The sequence below is a fragment of the Gopherus evgoodei genome, chromosome 8 (assembly GCF_007399415.2).
Source record: "Gopherus evgoodei ecotype Sinaloan lineage chromosome 8, rGopEvg1_v1.p, whole genome shotgun sequence".
Taxonomy (NCBI): Eukaryota; Metazoa; Chordata; order Testudines; family Testudinidae; genus Gopherus; species Gopherus evgoodei.
This window is the reverse complement of record NC_044329.1, coordinates 110,917,977-110,941,766: the sequence shown is the minus strand read 5'-3', so window position 1 is coordinate 110,941,766 and position 23,790 is coordinate 110,917,977. Positions and strand designations below refer to the sequence as shown.

The following is a 23,790-nucleotide window of genomic DNA, read 5'->3' as shown; positions in this document are numbered from 1 at the left end:
AACTCCCTGTTTGCAGCGCTGGCCGTACTCCCGTTTTGTCTCGGGTGTAGAGGATCCAGCGCTGGTGATCCAGCGCTGGTAATCCAATGTAGACAGTTACCAGCGCTTTTCTTGACCTCCGTGGAAGGAGGAAGCCTCTGGTAATCAAGCTGGTTTCCTTTCCCGGTTTGCTCTCTCGGTCCCGGAGCCACCCAGCAAACCGCAGGGAAGGAGACCTGCTTGCTCGGAGTTCCGGGACCGAGAGAGCAAACCGGGAACGCCGCGGTTTGCTCTCTCGGTCCCGGAGCCAGCCAGCAAACCGCAGGGAAGGAGACCTGCTTGCTCGGGGTTCCGGGACCGAGAGAGCAAACCGGGAACGCCGCGGTTTGCTCTCTCGGTCCCGGAGCCACCCAGCAAACCGCAGGGAAGGAGACCTGCTTGCTCGGGGTTCCGGGACCAAGAGAGCAAACCGGGAAAGGAAACCAGCTTCGCCGCGGTTTGCTCTCTCGGTCCCGGAACCCCGAGCAAGCAGGTCTCCTTCCCCGCGGTTTGCTCTCTCGGTCCCGGAACCCCGAGCAAGCAGGTCTCCTTCCCCGCGGTTTGCTGGCTGGCTCCGGGACCGAGAGAGCAAACCGCGGCGTTCCCGGTTTGCTCTCTCGGTCCCGGAACCCCGAGCAAGCAGGTCTCCTTCCCTGCGGTTTGCTGGCTGGCTCCGGGACCGAGAGAGCAAACCGCGGCGAAGCTGGTTTCCTTTCCCGGTTTGCTCTCTCGTCCCGGAACCCCCCTTGAAGCCGCCCAACAGCGCTGCAGTGTGGCCACATCTAACACCACTTGCAGCGCTGGTTGCTGTAAGTGTGGCCACTCTGCAGCGCTGGCCCTATACAGCTGTACTAATACAGCTGTAACAACCAGCGCTGCAAAATTTTAGATGTAGACATGGCCTCAGTGCAGTAATCACTGGGGCAGTTCTCCAGCCTGTGTTATGCAGGGGATCAGACTAGAGAGCACAATGCTCCCTTCTGGCCTTGCCATCTGTGGAGCCGCGACTCTGGCTTCTTTCACCGGCGCTAGGAAATCCGACCGCATTTGTTTTAAAAAGCAAAGTGCAGAGAAGTCCCCTTAAAGTGGGTAGAAGGATGAACTGGACAGTCTAAGAGGAGAGCTCTGCACAGGGACAGCCCTGCTCCAGGAGAGCCCAGAGCCCATCTGTGGCAGGGCTGTGACCCTTGCTTTTCATCCTGGGTTTCTCCCAGGCTCAAGTCACACAGTGTCTCCAGCCACCCCAGCTTGTCTGCAGTAACAAAGTGACACCCAGATGCTTTGCTCAGAGGAAGAGAGAGGGGCTTGGAGGGTGCCACCAAGTATGGGGGGCCCATCGCTGCATGGCATGGAGTGGGGAGCGGTGAGAGGGGTTTTAAGAGTCAGTCACTACCAGCGCCTGGGACCTCTTGTTCATTGTCTTCTTCTAGGAGTTTGCTTCTGCTCTGTTCCCCTGCTCGCTCATTGTGTGTATGGCAACTGGGTACTGGAGGGGGATGCCGGAGTGGGGGTTAGATCCTGGAGAGGGGTGGGCAGATGAGATGGATAGAAATCATGGACAGGTTCCAAAGGGGAGCTCTGTTTTCATCTCCAGCGAACTCTTCTCCCTCAAACTCGGAGCTTGGTCTCCTCTTGGACTGGAACTGAGCCGGAGAAGCTCTGGCCAGTCAAAGCTCCTTGACATGCATGATGGATCCTGCTCTGGCTCCTGGACAGGACGTGATGGAAAAGACACGTTGATGTGCTAGTGAAACATCCCTGGACATTCCTTGGGTAGCAGTGTAAGCTCAGAGCGCTCACTGCCTTGTCCCTTCCAACACGCTCCCTGACTCCCTGGGTGTATAATTTGCCCAGCCGAGGAGCTGTGTGTGTTTAATTTGGGGCCGATTGTTCTGAATTTTAATGTAGATGCTGCTTCTCTTTCCTAGATTTTCTAGTGGACCTCACTCTGCATCTGCTACTCAATCTCCATCTCTTCTAGTTGTGGGACCCCCCCCCACACTGCTGTTACCCCTCAATCTCGCCCCACATCCCTCCCGGCTGATCCAGCATTGAGCTACCCAGACACGCTCTGCCAGTGCCCCTCAATCCCGACCTGCGGCCCCCCTCCTCTTCCGGCCCTGGGATTCCTTAGAGCTGTAGCAATAATGCCTTTATCCTGTTACAGGGCTGTCATCTTTTTAAAGATCTTCCCCATACCCAGTACAGAGGAAGAATTATGCTCTTTTAATAGTACCCTGATTTTGTATGGCAGTATCACAGGACCACTTTCCTGAAATGCAGCTACCTCTGGGGTGGAATTTGGAAGCTGTACCGTAACATTGGACGTGACAAAGAATATTGTTTCTCTTTAAACCTGTGGGGGAAATGTGGGTGGGGAGACAGTGATACGCTGAGTTGGAATTTAGCCAGGATGCTGGGGTTGCCAAGGATCTTTAGTGAGCACTGGCCATCAGGGATCTTTGTTTTGCATCTCAGTCAAAAGCCAGCACTGCACCCCTACCAATGAGAAGCAAGAGTGCCCCCCTTCAATCATCTACTCCCCGTTCAATCTTCCACTCCCCTTCCTGCAACAGTGATCTCCCAGCTACACCAGAAACAAGCCTCCCTCTGCTTCCCAAGGCCGCGAGCCTCACAAGTAAGCCCAGGGGTTTCTGAGCGCCGTGAAGGTGTCCCAGACATTGTCTCTCTTCCAATCAATTTTCCTGATGATTTCTCTCTTGTTTTTTAATTGATGAGGGGCAGGTCTAAGGCGAGTTGCCAGTGGCACCAGCCAAAGTCTCTCTGGGGCCAGAGGCCTCGTGCTCGGGCCATGGCGTGTAATGAACTCTCCAAGGACTCAGCTTGTGCTCTGTATGAGCTGAAGAAGCGTCTGGCCCAGTTGTTAACTGTCCCATTTAACATCATAAATTATTAACCTAATTTTGAGGAGGGTCGGCGACGGCTGGTGCTGGTCTTGTCAGCCATTGTGCAGCCCCCACCTCAGCCGCTTGGCACGGGTGGATTCCGCGACACTGCCTCGGGACTGGAGCAGCTCCAGTGGGGTAAGTGCAGCTGCTTGGTGGTCAAGGGGTGGCCGCTGGCCTGTTTTATGGGTGTCCTGAGCAGCTCGAGAGGTCACGGGAAGCTGATTATGTGCCTGCCCTGTGCATTTCTTCCCTTCCTCTCCCCCTTCTTTCTTTGATCATGAGTTCAAATTTGTTTTCAGTTTAAACAGTCGCCTTGCTAACCACGAGGGCAGGGGGCTAGGCACAGCCAGGATCTGTCCCTGGTGGCAGTGGTTCCCCAGTGGATACAGGAGCCCCATGGGCAGCCCTGGGGCTGGGGGAATGCAGCAGGTGCATCCCTTTCCAAATAAACCTCTGCGCCAGGGCTCGCTGCAGCCACTCCCATCCCGAGCTGGCAGTGGATGCTCTTCCCACTTATCTCTCTGACACTGGCTGCTGCTCCCACCTGCCCCTCTCTCCCCAGTTACCTGTTCAGTGGGCTGCCCCTTTTTGCTGCTCTTTTCCAAATGGGCAAGAGCCTTTGACCCTTAGATGCCTTGGTCATTAATATGATATATTGTTATACCCCGGTTAGTGGTGTGACAGCCCTGTTCCTACAGGATGGAATCTGGGCCACTCAGCTGTGTGTCATAGACCCTCTGATGCTTAGAATTTATGGAGATTCTGCTTTAGCTCAAGTGGCAAGGGTTTGTGGGTTGGGAGCAGGACGGGCTGAGGCTGTTCCCAGTCTTTCTGAGTCAGGTGGCTTCTGTGAACGTTCAAGCAAAAAGAAAACATTTAGTTTTGGTTAAAATTTTTCACAGATTTTTCAACACATTGAAATGAAATGAAAAAACCATCTTGTGTGTTGTGTCCCCCATCTCTCCACCCCGCACACACACAGACTTTCTTCTTCCTTTCCAAAAGACAAAAGGGAGGAGAAAGTGAAAAATCAAGCCAAAATAAGCATTTTGAATGGAAATTAAATGAAAATTTTTGATAAAGTTTGGTCAAAAAATAGAAAAATCTCAGCAGAAGGTGATTGATTGATTTACCTGCAATGTCTGTTTCTGTCTAAAAGCTATTTATCACTGAAAAAATATATAGACAAATCTGTTTTGACCAGCTGTGCTATCGAGTCCTGAATGGCCTTGGGGTGCTGCCTAGTGATAGCCCCGCTGTCTTGGCAGGCTGTGTCAGAGTGAGTGAATTCCTCTAGCCTCTTCCTGACAGGGCACATCTGCACACAACAGCTGGGAGCGCGCATTCCCACGCAGGCAGACAGACACGCTTGCCTGCAGCAAACAGCTGGATGAACCCCCCACCACCACTCCAAAGAGAAAGGGGTAATGAGACCTCAGTCCTTCCAAACCCCAGCCGATTCCAAGTGCCGAGGGCTCGATTCTGCCCTCTCTGTCTCACCACGAGTGCTGCCGTACCCCACTGATTTCGGCAAGACACTCACAAAGGAAGGTGAACGGAATCAGGCCTCGCCTGAAGAAGTAAACCCACAGGATACAAATGTAGGACCCAATCCTTTACTGAGGAGGTCCTCAGGCCCATGAAAGTCAGGGGGAGTTTTGGCTGAGTAAGGACCCCAGGGCTTGAGCCACTGGTAGCAAAATGACTGTCAGGAAAACCCCTCCATTCGCCGTGTGCCTAGAGACAGAGGAGGAGAGCAATGAGGAGAAGTGGCAGTGGATTTTGTTCTTCACACTCAGACACCGCACAGACCTGCTGCATGCCCATCACACAGCACTCAGGCTACCCAGGTGTAAAATCCTCTGCCCAGCAATAAAACACTCACATCGAGTCTATATATTTTGTAATCCCTTTAAAGGTTTTTTTTTCTTTAAACCCCTTGCCCCAGCTCCCTCCCACTCTCCCCCCAAAAATTATTATAAAGAATTATTGCCATTAGTATGTCTTTCCCAGTGAAAGGAGAAAATCGCCTCATTCATAATGTAACCCTTCTGCCCCTCTAGTTGGCAGCAACAAGGGCCGGGTTCAGTATCCAGGGGTTCCGTTTCAGTAACACAATGCATAACCGGCTCGAGCCCCCACCCAGTGACCTGGGACACTCACATACCACACCCCCCTGGGCGCCTCTAGGAGGCAATACTTCCCCTCTCGCAAGCACGGAGTCTGAGTGTAGCAAAATCTTTTTTAATAAAGGAAGGAATCAATGTGGCGTCCCATTGGAGAAACACCACAAACAGGGTTATAACACAAACCATAAACAAAAACCCACCTCCAAGTACGTTTGCCACTGTCCTTTTTCCGCTTAGGGTTTTAAGTCCAATCACCCCAAAGTCCAACAACCCAAAAGTCTCTGGTCAATGCCACCCCAGAGTTCGAGAGTCTATCTGTAGAGGTCCCTCCCCCCCAGCCTGGGTAGAAAGGGGCACCTTACATGGTCCAGGGCCAACTGCCCTGCCTCTCCGTGGGTTCTGCTTCCGCCTTCTCCACGAACTGCTCCGCTTTACCAGCTGCTCCACTCTGCTCCTCCAGCCATCCTCAGGAACTGCTCCGCTCCACCAGCTGCTCTGCTCCATGAGCTGCTCTGCAAAACTGCTCGGCTCTGCTCACTCTGTGGGCCGCGCCACCCGTCCCACAGCTACTCCGCTCTGCTGCCACCAGCTGTCCCATGATCCGCTCCAGCCGTCCCCGCAACTGCTCCACTCCACCAGCTGCTCTGTCCACAGCATATCTTCAGGCTCCCCCACTAGTTAGCACAATGCTCAGTGCTCTCAGCTCAGTCATTTCAGCTTTTTTTGTGATTTCAACTCTTAGTGATCTCAGCTCTTAGTGGGGGAGCCCCAGTGCTAGTGCACCATTAGCCCAAAGGGCGTTCAGCTCAGTAACCTGTATTTAGATTCTTGAGAGAATAAAAAAACCAACTCTGACATTCCACAGTGGAGAGAGGAGAGGGTGCAACTGGTGCTTCTAGCTCCACAAGGAGACTGCACCACCAGGCACAGATACCTGTCCCCAGCCTCTCTCAATTCTCTGGGTTTTGGAACCCATGTCCCATGTCTAGCCAGTACTACTCAACTGAGGGTGAGCAATTTGTCACCAAGCAATCCCACAGCTTGGGAGTCTGGGATAGGGTGGGCGTACCTATGCAAATACACTCTCTGAACTTCTTTCCACCAGATGTCAGGGTAGAGCTTATCCTGACTCTGCTTACATCCTCCCCCCAGCCAAGAATTTGTCGTCCCGACAAATCACATTCCCTACTATACCAACTTATTGGTCCCCTCCAAAAGGCATTAGATAGCCCACTTTAGCTTTCACAAACCTGTGTGCTAAATGTATAGGCTCCTCACTAATCACCCCAGGTGCATCGTAAGTTAACCGTTTCACTGGTCTTATTACCCTGTCTCGCCTATTGAGAATCTCTGTTGCTATGGTAGGGGGGACATCCTCTTGAGTGACGGATGGGGAAGTTTCCTGTGAGTTCCCCTCGGGCATAGGCCCCTGCATTTCTAGTTCTAACAGTGGAGGGTCGCAGGTGCTCTGGACATCCTCCCTCTGTATGTCACCACTGTCCAATAGTCTGTGTAAGTCATTACACGGGGGTCCCACCAGTGGCTCAGGGATGTCAGGAATGGGCCTAAATACTTCTGCCATAGGGTTTAGGGCGGAAGAGGATGTGCTCTCTTCTGATTCAGCGGATCGAGACTGAAATCTTGTCTTCATCCCAGGATACACCATGGTTGTGTCTTCCTCCTCAGACTCACTCTCAGATGTGCTGAGTAGGGGTAGGTTAGCTGCCGGGAGCCGGCTGTCCACGTTGGAAGGCGGCTTTGGCACAGCACCTTTGTTCTGCCCAGTTGCCCGGTTGTGGCCAATCTCATAAGGGCTGCCTACCAATTCCCCCACAGGGAGCAAAAGGTTTCTGTGCACGGTCTTGGTCTGCCCTGTACCCTCTTCAGGTTTGATCTTGTAGACCGGCAGGTCTCCTAGCTTTTCCATCACTAAGTAAGGTATTGCCTTCCATCTGTCAGCTATCTTGTGCTTGCCAGCAATACCCAAATTTCGCAGCAGGACTCTGTCCCCTGGCTGGAGTTCTTGCAGACGCACCCTAGCATCATATCGATGTTTGTTGCGGCCTGCATTCTTCTGAGCTGCAGATGTAGCTAAGTGATAAGCATCCCGCAGCTTTTCTCGTAGACGGGATAGATATTGCTGGTGAGTTTCATAGCTATCTCCATCCTCGGATACACCAAAGCACAGGTCTATGGGTAATCTTGGTTCTCGCCCAAACATTAAGAGATATGGGGTGACTCCCGTAGCGTCGTTCTTTGTGGCGTTGTAGGCGTGCACTAGAAATGCGACATGTTGGCTCCAGGTTGCCTTCTGCTCTGGCCGCAAAGTCCCTAACATATCTAAAAGGGTTCGGTTGAACCTCTCTGGCTGAGGGTCACCCTGTGGGTGATAAGGCGTTGTCCTTGACTTTTTAATTCCTGCTATCCTCAGCACCTCCTTCAGAAGGCGACTCTCAAAGTCTCGTCCCTGATCCGAGTGTATCCGGGCTGGGAATCCATAAACTGAGAAATATTTTTCCCATAGTACTCGAGCGACGGTAGTGGCCTTCTGATCACGTGTGGGATATGCCTGCGCATATCGCGTGTAATGGTCGGTCACTACTAGGATGTTCCCAATATTCCTCTTGTCCACTTCTAAAGACAAGAAATCAATGCAAACCAGCTCCAGAGGTTTGTTGCTGGTGATGTTCTTCAGATATGCAGCCCTCGTGGGCAGAGTTTTCCTTTGCACACATCGCGCGCAGGTCTCACATTTCCGGCGAACATCTTCAGCCATCCGTGGCCAATAGAATCTACTGCGGATAAGTTCCAGGGTCCTCTCCATCCCTAAATGTCCAAAGTCATCATGCAGGGCCCTCATGGCCAGGGCTCTGTAATCTTTTGGCAGCACTAGTTGATTCCGTTGCTTTTGTAGAGGGTCTGTGGTCGTGCGGTGTAGCACTCCCTGAATCAGTTTTAGTTTGGTCCATTCTCTCAATAGTAGTTTGCCCTCTGGGGTAGGTGGGACAACCTCAGCTGGGCCTCGCCCCTCTCTTTTGGCAAGTAGTGTATCACGAATGTCAGTATCTTGTAGTTGGGCCTCTTGCCAGTCAGCCGTATTGAGCATGGGCAAGGGAGATTGGTCCAAAGCAATATAGTTCACTGAAGCAGAAGGCACGCCTTCAGGGGGTAGGCCCAAAGCTTCAGCAACACATCCATGAAGGCTCTCAGGGGACTCCGGCTCTCGGCGACTCACACTGCAAATAGCTCTCACGCCATCCGTGGGTATCACAGCGACATCAGGTGCCTGCGGACGTCTGGACAAGGCATCTGCATCTACATTGCTCCTCCCTGATCGGTATTGAATGCTGAACTCATAGCTAGCCAAGGCGGCCACCCATCTCTGGCCTGTAGCATCCAATTTAGCACTTGTTAACACATAGGTCAGTGGGTTGTTGTCTGTCCACACCTGGAACTGAGCACCGTACAAGTAGTCTCGGAATTTCTCAGTGATGGCCCATTTCAAGGCCAAGAACTCCAGCTTGTGGATGGGATAGCGAGTTTCACTGTCAGACAGTCCTCGGCTGGCAAAGGCTACCGGTTTGCGTTTGCCTTCCACTTCCTGATACAGTACTGCTCCCAGACCCTCCAAACTGGCATCAGTATGCAGGATAAACGGTTTGCTCGGGTCAGCAAAGACTAGGACGGGAGCATGAGTTAAGCGAGTAATGATTTCCCGAAAAGCTCTCTCACATCTTTCATCCCACCGCGGCCCAAATGGTTCGAAGGGGCCATAGTGTCTCTGCAAAGGCGGCTTTGGAGGCCTCCGCTTATTCTGGGTCTTAGATTTGTTCTTGTTGGACTGGTATCCCCTGGTAAGATCATTCAGAGGTTTTACAATCGTAGCATAGTTCTTCACAAATCTGCGGTAGTAACCACTAAATCCAAGAAACGTCTTGAGTTCTCTGTAGTTAATGGGACGTGGCCAGGTAGTGAGTGCTTCTATTTTATCGGGGTCAGTACTCACACCCTCTTGGGACACGATGTGACCTACATACTTCACTGAGGTTTGGCAGAACTGGCATTTATCAATTGAAAGCTTCAAACCGTATGCCTCCAACCTGTCGAGCACTTTAAGAAGTCTTTCTTCATGTTCCTCCAGGGTTCTTCCAAACACAATCAGGTCATCCAAGTAAACTAACACCTGCAGTAAATTCATGTCTCCCACGACTTTTTCCATAAGACGTTGAAATGTGGCAGGTGCTCCAGAAATCCCTTGGGGCATGCGTTCGAACTGATAAAACCCTAATGGGCAGATGAAGGCTGTCTTCTCCTTATCTTCTTCACCTAGAGGGATCTGGTAGTATCCACTCCGAAGATCCAACACAGAGAACCACTGACTACCCAGCAAACAGTCCAAGGCATCTTGTACTCGAGGCATGGTGTACTGATCAACTGTAGTGCGCCTGTTTAGGGTGCGGTAGTCAATACACATCCGGATTTTTCCACTCTTCTTACGAACGACCACAATGGGTGAGGCATAGGGGCTTCGTGACTCTGTGATGATACCATTCGCGATCAGCTCTTGAAGATGATGGCGCACGTCTTCCATCTCAGAGAGGGCAATCCTTCTAGACCTCTCCCTGAAGGGTCGGGGATCTTGTAGCCTGATATGGTGTTCCACTCCCTTTGCACATCCCACGTCCCACTCATGTAGTGAGAACACTTTGGATCTCTCGCAAAGCTTCTTCCTCAGGCGATCCTTCCACTCCTCAGACAGCGGTGAGTCCCCGAAGTCAAACTTCGCAGGATCTATCATTGGAACTTCATCTTCACACTGGGGTCTCACAACGCTTTCAGGCTCAAAAATGTCTGCAATCTTCTGTCCTGGTTTTACAAACACATCACGGCGTGTTTCATTAGCAACCAGTATCGTCACCTCCTCCTGGGCTTCAGCAGGTAGGGTTATGACTCCGCTGAGAACCAGCACTCCTTCTGGGAGCCCTCCCTTGGTTGGCTGCTCTACCACAGCTAATGTTCCCTTACTGCCTTTTAGGCAGGTACTCCTGACAATCACCTCCTTTTCTGACATGGCAGGCACCACTAAAGGGACCGGGCCCTCATACCTCAGTGCTCCGACTGGCAAATCAGGCATCACTTTTCTCGTGTCCTCAATTTTTCTGTAAGCCTCGGCACAGTGTGTGTGTATCACCAAGGTATTCAGATATTGGTCTCCTGCTCGCTGTCTGCAGTAATCGGCCAGTATCCTAAAGAGGCTGGAGTTGGTACCTATTAGCACAGACACATCAGAGGCTCCTTTGGGGTCAGGGCATATTAAAGCTGCAGTGTCCACCTCCTGTCTTACCCCAGCAATCTCTTCTGGGAATTCCAGGTGTACTATGACATAGCCCTGATAAGGGTATTCATCCATGCTGAGGCCACACAGACCAATGCCAGTTAGTGGCTGTATGGGCAGGTGCCTAAGCATCTGTTGGTAGAATGACTGAAATATAATAGTCACTTGAGATCCAGTGTCAAGCACGGCTTTACACTCCGCCCCTTCAATCCTCACCATGACCTCTGCTCGAGGCCCTATCAGTCCTGCAGGGATCCCAGCTGGTTGGTCTCTTCTGGGGGAATCTTCAAATCCTCTAGGCCTAGGTGGTCTCCGTCCCCGGACCTTCTGGCAGCTACTGGATCTCTCCCAACTGATCCTCAGCTTTTCATACACTAAGGAGGGGTTCTCTTCCTTATGGCAGTTAGCAGCACTGTGCCCATCCTGACCACACCGGTAGCAAAAGAAGTGTCCTTTCTCCATTCGGCGAGGTGGGACGGTGACTCTAGATACTGACTTCTCTATCATCACAGTCTGAGGCTCCTTATTCCTGGAAGTCTTAGCTTGGTCAATGATGCTTTGCAGCTCAGCTATCCGTTCTGTCAGGACCTGCATTTGTTGGGCAAGTTCCTTTGTGGTGCTCACCATCAGTACACTGGCCATTGGCGGTGGTGTCGTACTGGCTCGTTCCAATGTTTGGGCTTCCCAACACTCGCTGGCTGCCTGCCTTTCTTCTTCTTCCCTGACCTCCTTTATCAGCTGGGAGTAACTTGGGGGATGTTCCTGCCGTTCTCTTAGTCGGAGATGAAGTAGGATCGGGTTCCAATACTGAGTCCCTCTTACAACTTGAGCCAGTCTGGTCTGATCCATCTGCTCAGCAGTCACTGCTCCCCTCATAACAGCTCTCTGAAGTAGTCTCTCCAGCCTCTGTATATAGGCTGAAATTTTCTCACCCCTTTGCTGTCGGGAATTAATGAATTTACAGTAACTGTCCGCAGGGCCCTCTACGCTCCCAAAGGTATTATCAAGGGCCTCTAGGCAGTCCTTCACACTGACCTCAGGGTCAGTGAGCTTCAGGGTGCGAATTACATCTAATGCTGGGCCACTAAGGCTCTCTATTAGACATCGTCGCTTTTCTACATCGGGTACGGCCCACTCCCGCAGCATTTCAGTAGTATGCTCCGACCAGAGTTCAAACTCCTCTTCCCCATCAAATAACCTTAACTTACGACAAGAGTTCGACGTAGCATAGGCCAACACAATCTTTTCCAATATATGCCCCAGTGCTTTTGCCCAATCATAGGCTGAGTCTGCCGCCCCTGAGCTAGAGGCTGCAGGACTGGAGCCCACCAAACCCGACATATTAGCCATTATACAAACAGTAGTTTCCTCAAAATATAAACATAATTATTTCCCAATACAGTGGAACACTCAACAAGTGCTTGCGAGGGGTACTGACCCAGGGATCCCGGACGAGCCCCCAAAAATGTAACCCTTCTGCCCCTCTAGTTGGCAGCAACAAGGGCCGGGTTCAGTATCCAGGGGTTCCGTTTCAGTAACACAATGCATAACCGGCTCGAGCCCCCACCCAGTGACCTGGGACACTCACATACCACACCCCCCTGGGCGCCTCTAGGAGGCAATACTTCCCCTCTCGCAAGCACGGAGTCTGAGTGTAGCAAAATCTTTTTTAATAAAGGAAGGAATCAATGTGGCGTCCCATTGGAGAAACACCACAAACAGGGTTATAACACAAACCATAAACAAAAACCCACCTCCAAGTACGTTTGCCACTGTCCTTTTTCCGCTTAGGGTTTTAAGTCCAATCACCCCAAAGTCCAACAACCCAAAAGTCTCTGGTCAATGCCACCCCAGAGTTCGAGAGTCTATCTGTAGAGGTCCCTCCCCCCCAGCCTGGGTAGAAAGGGGCACCTTACATGGTCCAGGGCCAACTGCCCTGCCTCTCCGTGGGTTCTGCTTCCGCCTTCTCCACGAACTGCTCCGCTTTACCAGCTGCTCCACTCTGCTCCTCCAGCCATCCTCAGGAACTGCTCCGCTCCACCAGCTGCTCTGCTCCATGAGCTGCTCTGCAAAACTGCTCGGCTCTGCTCACTCTGTGGGCCGCGCCACCCGTCCCACAGCTACTCCGCTCTGCTGCCACCAGCTGTCCCATGATCCGCTCCAGCCGTCCCCGCAACTGCTCCACTCCACCAGCTGCTCTGTCCACAGCATATCTTCAGGCTCCCCCACTAGTTAGCACAATGCTCAGTGCTCTCAGCTCAGTCATTTCAGCTTTTTTTGTGATTTCAACTCTTAGTGATCTCAGCTCTTAGTGGGGGAGCCCCAGTGCTAGTGCACCATTAGCCCAAAGGGCGTTCAGCTCAGTAACCTGTATTTAGATTCTTGAGAGAATAAAAAAACCAACTCTGACATTCCACAGTGGAGAGAGGAGAGGGTGCAACTGGTGCTTCTAGCTCCACAAGGAGACTGCACCACCAGGCACAGATACCTGTCCCCAGCCTCTCTCAATTCTCTGGGTTTTGGAACCCATGTCCCATGTCTAGCCAGTACTACTCAACTGAGGGTGAGCAATTTGTCACCAAGCAATCCCACAGCTTGGGAGTCTGGGATAGGGTGGGCGTACCTATGCAAATACACTCTCTGAACTTCTTTCCACCAGATGTCAGGGTAGAGCTTATCCTGACTCTGCTTACAATAATTTATACCCTCAATTACTATTAATAAAGAAATATTTCAGCAGAAAATCGCCTGGGAAAATTACACGTAACATTGCATTAACATTCTATGTGAACATTTTCATCACATTTGTTATAGAGTTAATAAGGGGGATATGCTCCCCTGACTTCTTCATGAAATTATGGGCTGCCTATGAGAGTTTAATCTTTTCGACTTTATATAATATATTCACTTTACTAATTGAGCTATCCAAGGAGCAGTTAGGGAGGTTCTTAAATGTGGAAGACAAAGTAATCAGGGCCATGACTTCCTGACTGGAGGATCCGCTTCCGGAGATGAGGAGCCACCCCTGTGAATTACACACACATGCTTTCCTCTTCTTCTTCAAGCCCAGATTCATCGCACCACCACAGCCATCACCATCATCACATGCTGATCTGCTGCCCTCTCTGTTGGGAGATGCTGGGGGGGAGCTGGATGAGGCAGGTGCTCTCCATTCTTCTGTTCTCCCTGATCAGTTATTGTTTGCGACTTGGGATGTCTTTGTCTGAGATCTAGGGCCGGCCATGCTCTGCAGTGTTGAAGAACTTCCAGCGAGCCCCGGATGCCAGAGTATCTGAAACGTGTGTTGGGTCAAAGGGAACAGGCAGAGGAGATAAGACTGGAGAGTGATAGCGCATTCACCCTCCTTGGGGAGGGTGTCTCTGAATGTGATTTGCCTCCACCTGGAACACCATGTTGACCCTCCTTCTGGGCGATCTCCTTGTCTCAAAGGAGCCAAGCCCCAGGACAGCTTAGGTGAAGAAGAAGCAGAAGGCTAAAGAAAGCTACTTGGGAATGAGATTGGTGCAGGAGAGGGGACTTTGGAAAGGCAGAATGAGAGAACATGGCTATCAGAAAACATTCATAATTACAGCTCGTTGGGCCTCGGATTCTGATTGCAAAAATTACTGTTATTTGTACTTAGAAGTTGTAACGAGAACAGCATCTCTCAAGAGTGTTAAACAAAGGAATGTGTGTGAATAGAATCCATAAGGCACAGAGTATGTATATAGACTGTGTGTATACACATCTCTGTGTAGCATATACACACTTCCCACCCCTACGGTGTAATAATCTTTTCCCCTGCTCCAACCAGCAACCTCAAACAATGAACGTTGTCTCACCCTGCACTGCCACTCTTTTACAAATGGGGAAACTGAGGCAGAGACTTCAGTAACTTGCCTAAGGTAAGATGGCCAGAGTAGAACACAGCCCCCGTCTTCCAGTCCTCCCTTTCCACGAGACCCTCCTTCCTACATGCACACCATCCGTAGGTGATATCAAGCCAAGGGTCTGATCCAAAGCTCGTAGGAGTTGGTGGGAGGCTGTCCATGGACTATAACAGACCCCGGTTCCTGGCCCACACCGAGTGGAGGACGCCAGGTCCTACTGCGTCGTCTGAACAGGAGGAGGGTTGTTGGCTGATCAGGCATAAGCTCATGCAACCTGTGCGTGGGTGCAGAGGGTCCACCATCGCCGAGCAATGGCCAGCTGCCCCAGCTGAGAGAGAGCACAGGACCCAGCTCCTGCACTCGGAGCTGCTCCCTTCGGAGTGTCCTCAGCAGCTCTTGGATCCTTTTTGCAGCCACCAGGGGATGAGACGGGCAGAAGCCGGGAAGTGGCACCCAGCTGTTGCCAGCTGCAGCCTGGCACAGCATACGTTGAGATGCTGATTTCCAGCCGTGTGCGTGGGACCCATGTGAGAGCAGAACCTGCCCGGACGTCCAGGCCAGGAGAATCCTGCTCTCCTGTTTGCTAGCATTGCAAAAGCGATTAAAAGGTGCTGTGGATCACGTGGCAAAGGCCACTGCAGAGGGAACCAAAGGGAAGATTTTTTGCGCGTCAGAATTCGTTAGCTGGGATTCATGAAATAACGCCCGACCCTTCGTAAAGGCCCATCTGCGCAGGAGGGAGCCCAGGCGACGGCAGAATGGGCGGCCCTGCCTGTCCTGCCCTGTGGGGTGGCCACATGAGCTGCCAGCCAAGGGACCTAGCACCTATCTTTGATCCCCTCCAGACAGCCCCAGGCTGTCTGCAACCGGCATGAGAGTGAGAAAGTGGGAACGGGCTAAGATCCCCTCGACCCACCCCTCCAAACCTCCCCCCGCCCGTCACTTTGATGTGCTCAGGAAGAAATAAAGTGAGCAGGCATTGCTGAGCTTGGCAGTTGAATCCCCTCCCATGTAACTTCTGTGCGTCAGGACACGCAGGATCCAGTAAACATCCAGCAGCCTCTGGCAGAGCCCCCGCAGGGCAGCAACCCTCTTTCTTCTGGCTCCTTAGCTAGCTGCTTGTCTGCCCTCCCCACCCTCTTCGGTGGAGGAGCCGGAGGCAGGCAGGCAGTATCGGCCTCTGGGGAGCCCCTGGCCCCCTGGGGTTAGCATCTGGACGCTGGCCCATCGCAGGGGAGATGGCTGCCGGAGAAAAGGCCCAATGGAGCCATAAAACTGGTGGCTACTCCTCCAGGACAGGGAGATCAAGGCTATGTGCTGGGATTTCCCTTCCCCCAGGGCGTGTCAGGGCCATGGGGACAGGTGCAGACTGTCTGGATCCTTAGCCCTTCACTGGATCTCCGGTGCGTCCTAGGGGCCAGCGACTTCGCGGTGCCTCTTGCTGACCATAGACCCCATGGCAGGGGATTCCCGGCAAACCAACGGTTTGCACCCACGTTTCTGCCCCACACAAGAGGAGCGGTCCCCAGCGAAGGGAGTCAGAGTGCGCACAGGCAAATCACCCGACAGCCACCGCTCTCCGCAGGGGATTGAACGGGCCGTGGCAGCACCCCCAGTTGGGTGGCTCAGCCAGGCAAATGGTGAGGCTCATTTGTCAGAGCACTGCGTTGGCCAGGCAGAGGAGACCTTCCGGGGCAGTCCGCTTGCACCTTGTCACGTGCAGAGAGCAGAATCTGATACTGAATGAAAAGGATAAAGACAGAAACATTAAGGCTGGAATGCTCCAGCATCACTAAAGAACAGGACACCTGGGTCCCTTCCGCAGGTCAGGTTAGCTGCCATTGCTTGCACGGTGTCTGCTGTTCACGTAGCGAGCCAACCTCCCTGTGTCTCGGGCCCCCTTCGCAAACCCATCAGCATTCCATTTCGGCCTTGTCCCTCACCCCTCCTGGGATGTCAGAGACAGAGCGAGGGGTGAGTGGACTGCGTGTCTTGTAAACGCCTGTGGTTGGTTCTGGGGAGGATGGAAACAGGACATGGCTTGTAAACAGCGTTCCAGCTGGGGTGAACGTAGCCTGTTGGGGTTGCAGACCCGGCGCGGCAGGACACGGTGTCAGGGCATTGTCGAGGGGAGAGGGGAGAAAGAAGCTGAGTAAACAAACACAGCTTGTCCTTGTTTCTTTTCTTTTTTCCATCCCAGTGTTGTTATTTCAGCCGGACAATTGCTCTGCAGATCTAGGGAACAAGCTGGCTCCCAGTGCCTGCCTGTCGTATTGTGTTTTCTCATGGGAATTTGTCCTTGCGTATGTGTGTGTGTGTATCTGTGTGTATGTGTATTGACAGAAAGTAGTATATAAATATATTTATATGAGGAGGAGGAGATTTACTTTCTTAAAACCCAGGTGAGTCAAAATATGTTGGATTTTGCTATGTGGAAGATTCTGCTTTTCCTGAGCGCATGCAGCACACAATAATGCTCGTGTATGCACGTGCTTGTGCATACATGCATATAGGTTACAGTCGGTACATGTTTGTGCATGCGTGCAGACCTTCTGCACACTGCATATGCATCTCTTAAGGACAGGGAAAGCTTATGGAGTTGGAACGCTTTGCAAGGCTTTCCAGCTTATTTTGGGACACACAGAGAGGGGGAAGCGAGTTGCCTAAAGTCTGTGGCAGAACTAGGAAAAGAACCCAGGAATCCTGACACCCAGCCCTGTGCTGTAACCACGAGATCATCCTCGGTCTCAAGAGTCAAATGCATTAAGCATTTGGGTAAATGCTGCTTTGCGAGGACCCTGGTCTGCACTGAAGGCTATGTGTTAGAGGCATCCTAATTTTCATGTCTTAATTTTATTTTTCCCACATCTCTTCCTCTCGCTTTCTCTCTCTCACACACACACAAACCTCTATTGGAAAAACGATTTTAATACCCATGGCACATTGTCCGGGTGTGATATAAAATCCAATGGCATGTGGCATTTGGAAAAGGTCACTTCTCCCATCAGGATTCATTATCCTGCTTCAGCCCAGGAAGCCACAGGGTTACCAGACCCCTTGCCCCCGCCCATGAGGCATTTGGAAAGCTGAGAGCGGAGATGGGGAGGCTTCATGAGTAGGGCTGGAAATTGAGCAGTGTCAGCGTGGTCCCTGCCGCTCCAAACGCACAGGCTGCCGCTTCTCCAGGTAACAGGGATCTCCCTCTGTCCGCACTAGTAGCAGGTCCTGTATCCTCTCCGTGGAGCAGCCACTAGAGGGTGCTGTCACGCACCTCGCTTATCATTTCCACGACAGTAGTGCCAGAGGTCTCAGGCGGGGATGGGAGGGTAACGGCTGGGCCGTGTTCCGATTGAAAGAGGGCAGGTGCTGGTCCCATCTCCCACTCCAGCTCAGCAGTCTCAGGGGAACATTGCCTCTCCATGTTGAATTCACAGGAGGTCCAGCTGCCCTCCGCTGGGTGACGTCAGCGCTATTTAGCTTTGCCTACAAAGCGGCGGATTGTCCTGGGGCCAGGTGGGAGTTCTATCCCCAGCCTGCCCCCGTCTCCTGAGCAGCTGTGCTGGGTCACTCTGTCGGCTTCAGAGAGGTCACTGCAAGCAGAAAACTGGCTCAGTGACGCCAGCAAAGTGAGATCACGCGTGTGTTTGGCCCCTGTGTTTTCCTCCTAGTTTGTCCATCCAGCAGCTCCCAAGAGACATCAGGTGTCTTCCATTCTTCAGCCCAGACCTGTGAAACGGCCATGCCGGCCCCTCCACGGCCTAGCTGATGAGAAGAGCTGTGAGAGCTCTCATCCCAGCCCTGCCGCTGGAGTCCCAGTGACCTTGGCCACGTCACTTCACCTCCCTGCGCCTTAGCTTCCTTCTCTGTACGTAGGGCTCATGTCGGGAGCCTGGCAGTGTGAATGTCTGTGCATTATCCCCGGGGTGGGGGGCTGGGACGGAGCTTTGTCACAGTCCTCTCTGCCGGTGTGCTTTGCAGTCTCTGTTCCTCGCCGCGCGGTGCCCTGCTCTGCATGGACCCAGAATGAAAACGCACCTCTTCCCTGTTTCACTTGTTTTATTTTCCACTGCGCTGGTTTTGAAGTGTCCCTAGGGCTGATCCTCCGGGGAGCTCTGCTGCCCGGTGAGAGTGGAGAGGAGAAGCCTGGGCAAATTCAGGATGTCCAGCTCCTCCACGGTCACCCTCCCTCGCGTGACTGGCATGGCAAACTCCTCTTAGCACTTGGGCCTGTCAGCTCGGGGGCACTCAGAGTCCTCTAGGCCTCATCCCTAGTCTGGGTGGGAGACCCTCGGTGCAGTGCTGAACGCACCAGGCTTTCACTTCTGCAGAGCTGTGGTTGAACTTCGCTGTGGTTACAGTGAGTTTGATTAGTCTCAACCCAGCTCCTCAGAGAGATTTGTCCACACAAGTGAGCATCCTGGGCAGCTGAGCGTGGCTGAGGGTGGGGGAAAGGTGCAGGTTGGGATTGAGGGGCACTGGCAAAGCGACGTATGTGTGGTGCTAAGGGCTGGGATAGCAGCAGGCTCTGGGTAAGGACTGAGAGCCATCGGCTCAGTACTCAGTGAGTTCCTTCTCTTCTGTTCCGGTTCCCATACGATGCCTATCGTTGTGGGATCTGAGTGCTCACCCCTCCAGCTAGTCCCTGTGCTACCCTGCCCAGCCATTCCCAGGGAATCGCTGTGGGTCGCAGTCTGAAGCTGCCTTCAGGTCACACACATGGGGCAGCGAGGCAAGTCAGCCCACTTTGTGAGGCCTTTGGAGATGGTGACTTCAGGCATCTGTTTGAGGCCTGGAGCCGGGGGTATATTTTCCTAGTGGGTCGTATCATCCAGAGCTGAGGTGGGGAATTTCTCTTATGTACTGCTGGGGATTTCCTCGCTGTTCCCGTGTGTCCTCCTGACAGTTAACCTGGTGGGTGAGCCACAGGGGCTTGGCCTCAGGAGTCCTGGGTTCTCCTCCTGGCTCTGATACAAACTCCCTGGGTACATGTGGGCCCTGCCCCTCCTTGGGCCTTGGTTTCCCCACCTGTAGATGGGTGAGTTGTGAGAAGGAATGTTTGTGCAGTGCATTGAAGATGTGGAGCCCCAGGCGATTACTGGAAGGGCAAAGTCTGATGGAGGAGTGTGTCTTCCTCGAGGGGGGGCAGAGGAGTGGCTGTTCCAGGGGAGCAGAGAATCTGATGGTTTTTGAGGAGGGGAGAGGAGTTTGATGCCTGCTGCAAGATGACTTAGTGTGCAAAGGGTGATGGTAAGTGAAGCCCCTTCCTGCCATATAAACACCAGTGAGTTATGGGTACCCCAGCCTCTAATTATGCAGTCAGCCCCAAATAGCTCTGTCTAACGAGGCTGACAGACTAATATCTCAAGAGCCCTTAATGCGTTATCATCTCTCGCTGTATGACCTCATATTTATAACTGCTCTGGTGGGAGGTTGAGAAACGTCCTTTTCTCCCCCCCCCATAACCCCCCCAGAGCAGGGGCTCTTCAGCCTCATCTGTTCGGATCAGGAGGAGAGAGGAGAAATCTCCCCATCCATCACGAGTGGAGTTCACGCAATTAGATGATTAAAGACATTTTTTATAATATTTGGAAGAGGCTTTGAAACGTCTCTCAGAGAGCGTGATTAATGCCTGCTTAACCCTTCCTTGGCCTGGCTGGAGAGCCCACCTCGGAAGAGACCCAGAGCAGCAATGGGCCGCGTGCTGGGCGGCTGCACACAGCTCTGTTCCTCTTCGCTCCAGCTGGCAGTTGCACGGCCCCAGGCCCAGATCCCTGACAAGGTGTGATTCATGGGCCCAGGGCACCTGCAGGAAGCACAGGCCCCACGGCAGTTCCTAACCCAACTGGGACTTGGTGGTTTCTGAGGCTTCAACGGTTCAAGGGCTCAGGAAGTGAGCCCCCCAGGGCTATTACGCAACAGGCTTCGCACACAGGGTCACACGCATGCTGCACTCCTGCCACCATGCACGGTCATGCTTCCAGTTCCATGCCCCACACTCAAGCAGGGCCCAGCCCACCCAGGAATGGATGGAGATGAGGGGTCTGAGGGTCTGACCCCACTTAGCCCAACAGGGAGAGAGAGGTAACACCAACCAGCCTAACCCACACTTCTGCTCTTCTCCAAATTTCGTTAGATCTGTGTCTGCGTGTCTGTCGCCCTCCATCTCTCTCCTAGCTCTGTGCCCACCCAGCTCTCTGATGACATTGCTAAGGAGACCTAATGCTGGGACATCTCTTTAATCTTGGAAGGATTCGCATAGATTTTTGCAGCCACAAATGCTGGCTGGGCACCTGCGAAAGTCAATGGGATTTGTGCATTGGGGAAGTGTTTCGTTTCCCAGAAGTCCCATATGTGCAGTGGACACTGGCTCCCCGGCAGGCACAGTTAATAACTAGGGAACCCTTTCGCTCCTTTTCAAAATAGCTGATGTTAATTTTTAATTATTCCAAATGGGAGTGGCAGTTCCTCCTTGAACTTGGGAACTAAACTCTCCTCCTCCGGTCACAGTCGCAATATTTCATAATCTCAATTTCTTGTCAATTGATTGCCAGATAGAAGCGACAGCCAAAGAGGGCCACAAGCATCTGCGACCACCACCCACCGTATGGTTTTAACTCTGCCCCTCTGTAAGTTTTCATTATTTTATTCTTCTTCTTCTTGTTATTTAGACAAACTTGAAAAAAGTAAGAAAGAAAGAGACACTTCCTGGTTGTACTTCTGTTTATAACTAGCTTACAAGGGGTTAATAATGATTAATAGCCGTTTTAATTAATGGTTAATCTGTCGTTAGAGAGTCCAAGAGGTCACAGGTTTGTTATAATCATAGCTTATCACTTACTATGGCAGCTTCTACTCCTATACTTATAGCCACATATCACACATGCTGCTCCTATCTGTAACATGCCTGTAATATCATCTATTCACCCTTTGTAAATGACTTTAAAGGGAACCATAATTAAAGCATGACCAAAATCCTAATATGTCTGGAGTCAAAGAACCCTACAAAATGACTGGGCAGGAGTTTATTAGTTTTAACATTGTCTTAGTTGCCTGGTAGACACGGGAAACAGAAAGAGGCCAAACTAAAAATACATCTGAATAGTGTTCTCTGTTACCGTGTGCAAGGACAGACACAGAGGGGTTCATCGCAGCACTTCTATTCATTTTATTTTATCCGAATCCTCTTAAATCTTGGGAATTCCTGTAGCATCTAACCACTCCTCCGCCATCAAGGAATGGAGTCTGACCCCCGGCCTCCAGTCATGACGCCAGGCAGGAAGGCAGCCCCATTTCATGGGTGGACACGGTTTGCCCCAGGCCATCGTGGCATCTGCAGCAGAGCCAAGAACAGAGCCCAGCTCTCCTCTGACCCGAGCCAGTGCCAGGGCCATGAGCCACCCTTTGTGCCCGGAATGCTGGCGTCCTTGTTCTATTTCCCTTCTCTGCACTTTCCCCCTGGGAGCACGACCCGCGCCTGCTCCCCAGGGAACGCCACCTTCGTCGTCGCTTCTGTTCCCTCCAGTGATCACAAAGGGTTCCCCCAGATCCCCCCTTCCAGCTCCCTTGGAGTTCTTGCTCCTGGTGCAGTCCACAGGCCCCCGCCTCCCCCACCCTGAGGTGTCAGCCAGGAACCAGCAACAAGAGGGATCAGGCAGGAGAGATCAGGGTGGCTCTTAGCAGTCTGCAGGAGGGCAGACCCTGCTTCCAACCCCAGCAGCAAAACACCTGTCCTCTTCCTGGCTCCATAACCCCACTGTTCCAATTGAAACCCTAAGAACATGGCCAGTGCTCAGCGTGACTCAACAATTCTCCCTGCTCACAGGGTTGTCTGTGGCCTTTTGAACTCACATGTCCTGAGTGGAGCTTTCACAGTGGGGAGCTTCAACGGGCCATTGGTTGGCTGGGGCAGTATCATTATCTCCATAGTCCTGATGGGAGAAACTGAGGCACAAAGAGGAGAAGTGAGGTAGCCAAGGCTGCACATCAGGACTAGCATCCAAAAGTTGTGGCTCCTGGCCCCACTTGCGATAATCACTAGACTGACGTTCTTCCTTGAGCTGGGGATGGAGCTCAGAAGTCCTAGCTCCCAGCCCTCTCCCCTGCTCTAATCACTGGAACCCACTCTCCTCCCAAGCTGAGAGTAGGAGCTCCCGGCTCCCTGCTCTAACCCACTCCATCAGGCCTCCTCTCCTTTGGGTGCCTTGTCCGAAGTGTGTTTCAATAAGCTCTGGAGATGCTGTGATGAATCCCAGAGACACTAGGATCCCACCCACCAGCTCAAGGTCTCTGGGGTCTCCGAGGGAGGAGACGAAGTTTAAACAGACTGACACAGAAACAGCTGAGCCCTTGCAGGCAGGAGTGAGCAGATTCTCCTTGCTAACAGCAGCCGTTGCCAGGACGTAGCGGCAGCCAGAGGTGTAGCAGTGGCAAGTGGGCCTGTTGTGCCCTGTTTAGCCAGTCACACAGCCCTGATGGGTCAGATAATGGCCTCACAACGCACCTCTGGCGAATGGATCAGTACCGTTATCTCCATTTTACAGATGGGGAAACTGAGGCACAGAGCGGGGCCATGACCTGCTCACATGAATCCTGAGCTCTTTGCAGCCAATGCTGTGTGCTAATCACTAGACAAACGCTCTCCATCCTCAAGTTGCCACTGAGCAATGAACAGGAATGAAAGCTGTGCTGACCCTTCCACCAGGTGGGCTTTGGGTGCCGCCAGGGACATCTTAGCCTGCAGCTCTCACTAATAAAAGCTGGGCTAATGCAGCACAGAGAACCCCATGCTGGGTGGCAGGGGTCTCTAGAGATGACAGCAGTGGAGCCAGTGTTAGGTCTACTACGGCTATTCTTGTCTCTGCCACTGACTCCCTGTATGACCTTGAGCAAATCCCATCATCCCTCTGTGCCTCAGTTTCCCCCTCTGTGGAATGGGATCATCAGGCTCTCTAGAGCACTTGGAGCTCTGCACAAGGAAGGCCCTAGAGTAGGGCAGAGCATGGTGCTGAGCTGTTAATGTCTCCTCCCCAGGGCCAGGGAGTCTCTTGCCCCTTCTCTGGGCCCTGCTCAGGAAATCATCCTCTGGAACCTGACACCCTTCTCACCCTGGGAGCCTGAATGGTCATCTTTATCGTCCCTTCCCGTCTGCGATGAGTGGGGTCGGCTGCCTACCACGGCGGGCACTTCCCCTGGTGAGCAAGGCCCAGCCACCGTCAGGTGGTTCCTTGTCTGAGGCAGGCCTGAGAGCAGCCTGGCCCTGAGAGGCTGCTGGGGGCGGGCCCTCTCCCATCAGGAAGCCAAGGAGCGAGGGCTTTCTGCCACTGCTCCCCAAGAGCTTTGACGCATCGAAGGGGCCTTCTGCCAGCTGAGCTCCCTCTCCCCTGCGCGGTGTCTCTGCTCTGCTCCCCACGAGCGGCCGAGGCTGCTGCACACTGTCGGGTCACTGCGCTAGGGCCACCCCCTCTTCCAGGAGCTTTGCCAGCACTTCCCAGAGCCGGGAACCCTGCCGG

At 52.7% G+C, this 23,790-nt stretch overlaps 1 protein-coding gene across 4 annotated transcripts in view; it reads left to right on the top strand.

Annotated features, from left to right (window-relative positions):
* The window catches only part of RNF220 (ring finger protein 220), a 398,783-nt gene that overhangs the window by 174,699 nt on the left and 200,294 nt on the right, over window positions 1-23,790 (top strand). The window contains exon 1 of one of the 4 annotated variants that reach the window (XM_030574140.1): window positions 20,851-20,907. The exons of the other annotated variants lie outside the window; for them this stretch is intronic. Coding sequence (XP_030430000.1) covers window positions 20,886-20,907 — 22 coding nt within the window. The 5' untranslated portion in view covers window positions 20,851-20,885. Of the gene's footprint in view, window positions 1-20,850; window positions 20,908-23,790 lie in introns of those variants that run through there. 4 annotated transcript variants of the gene reach the window in all.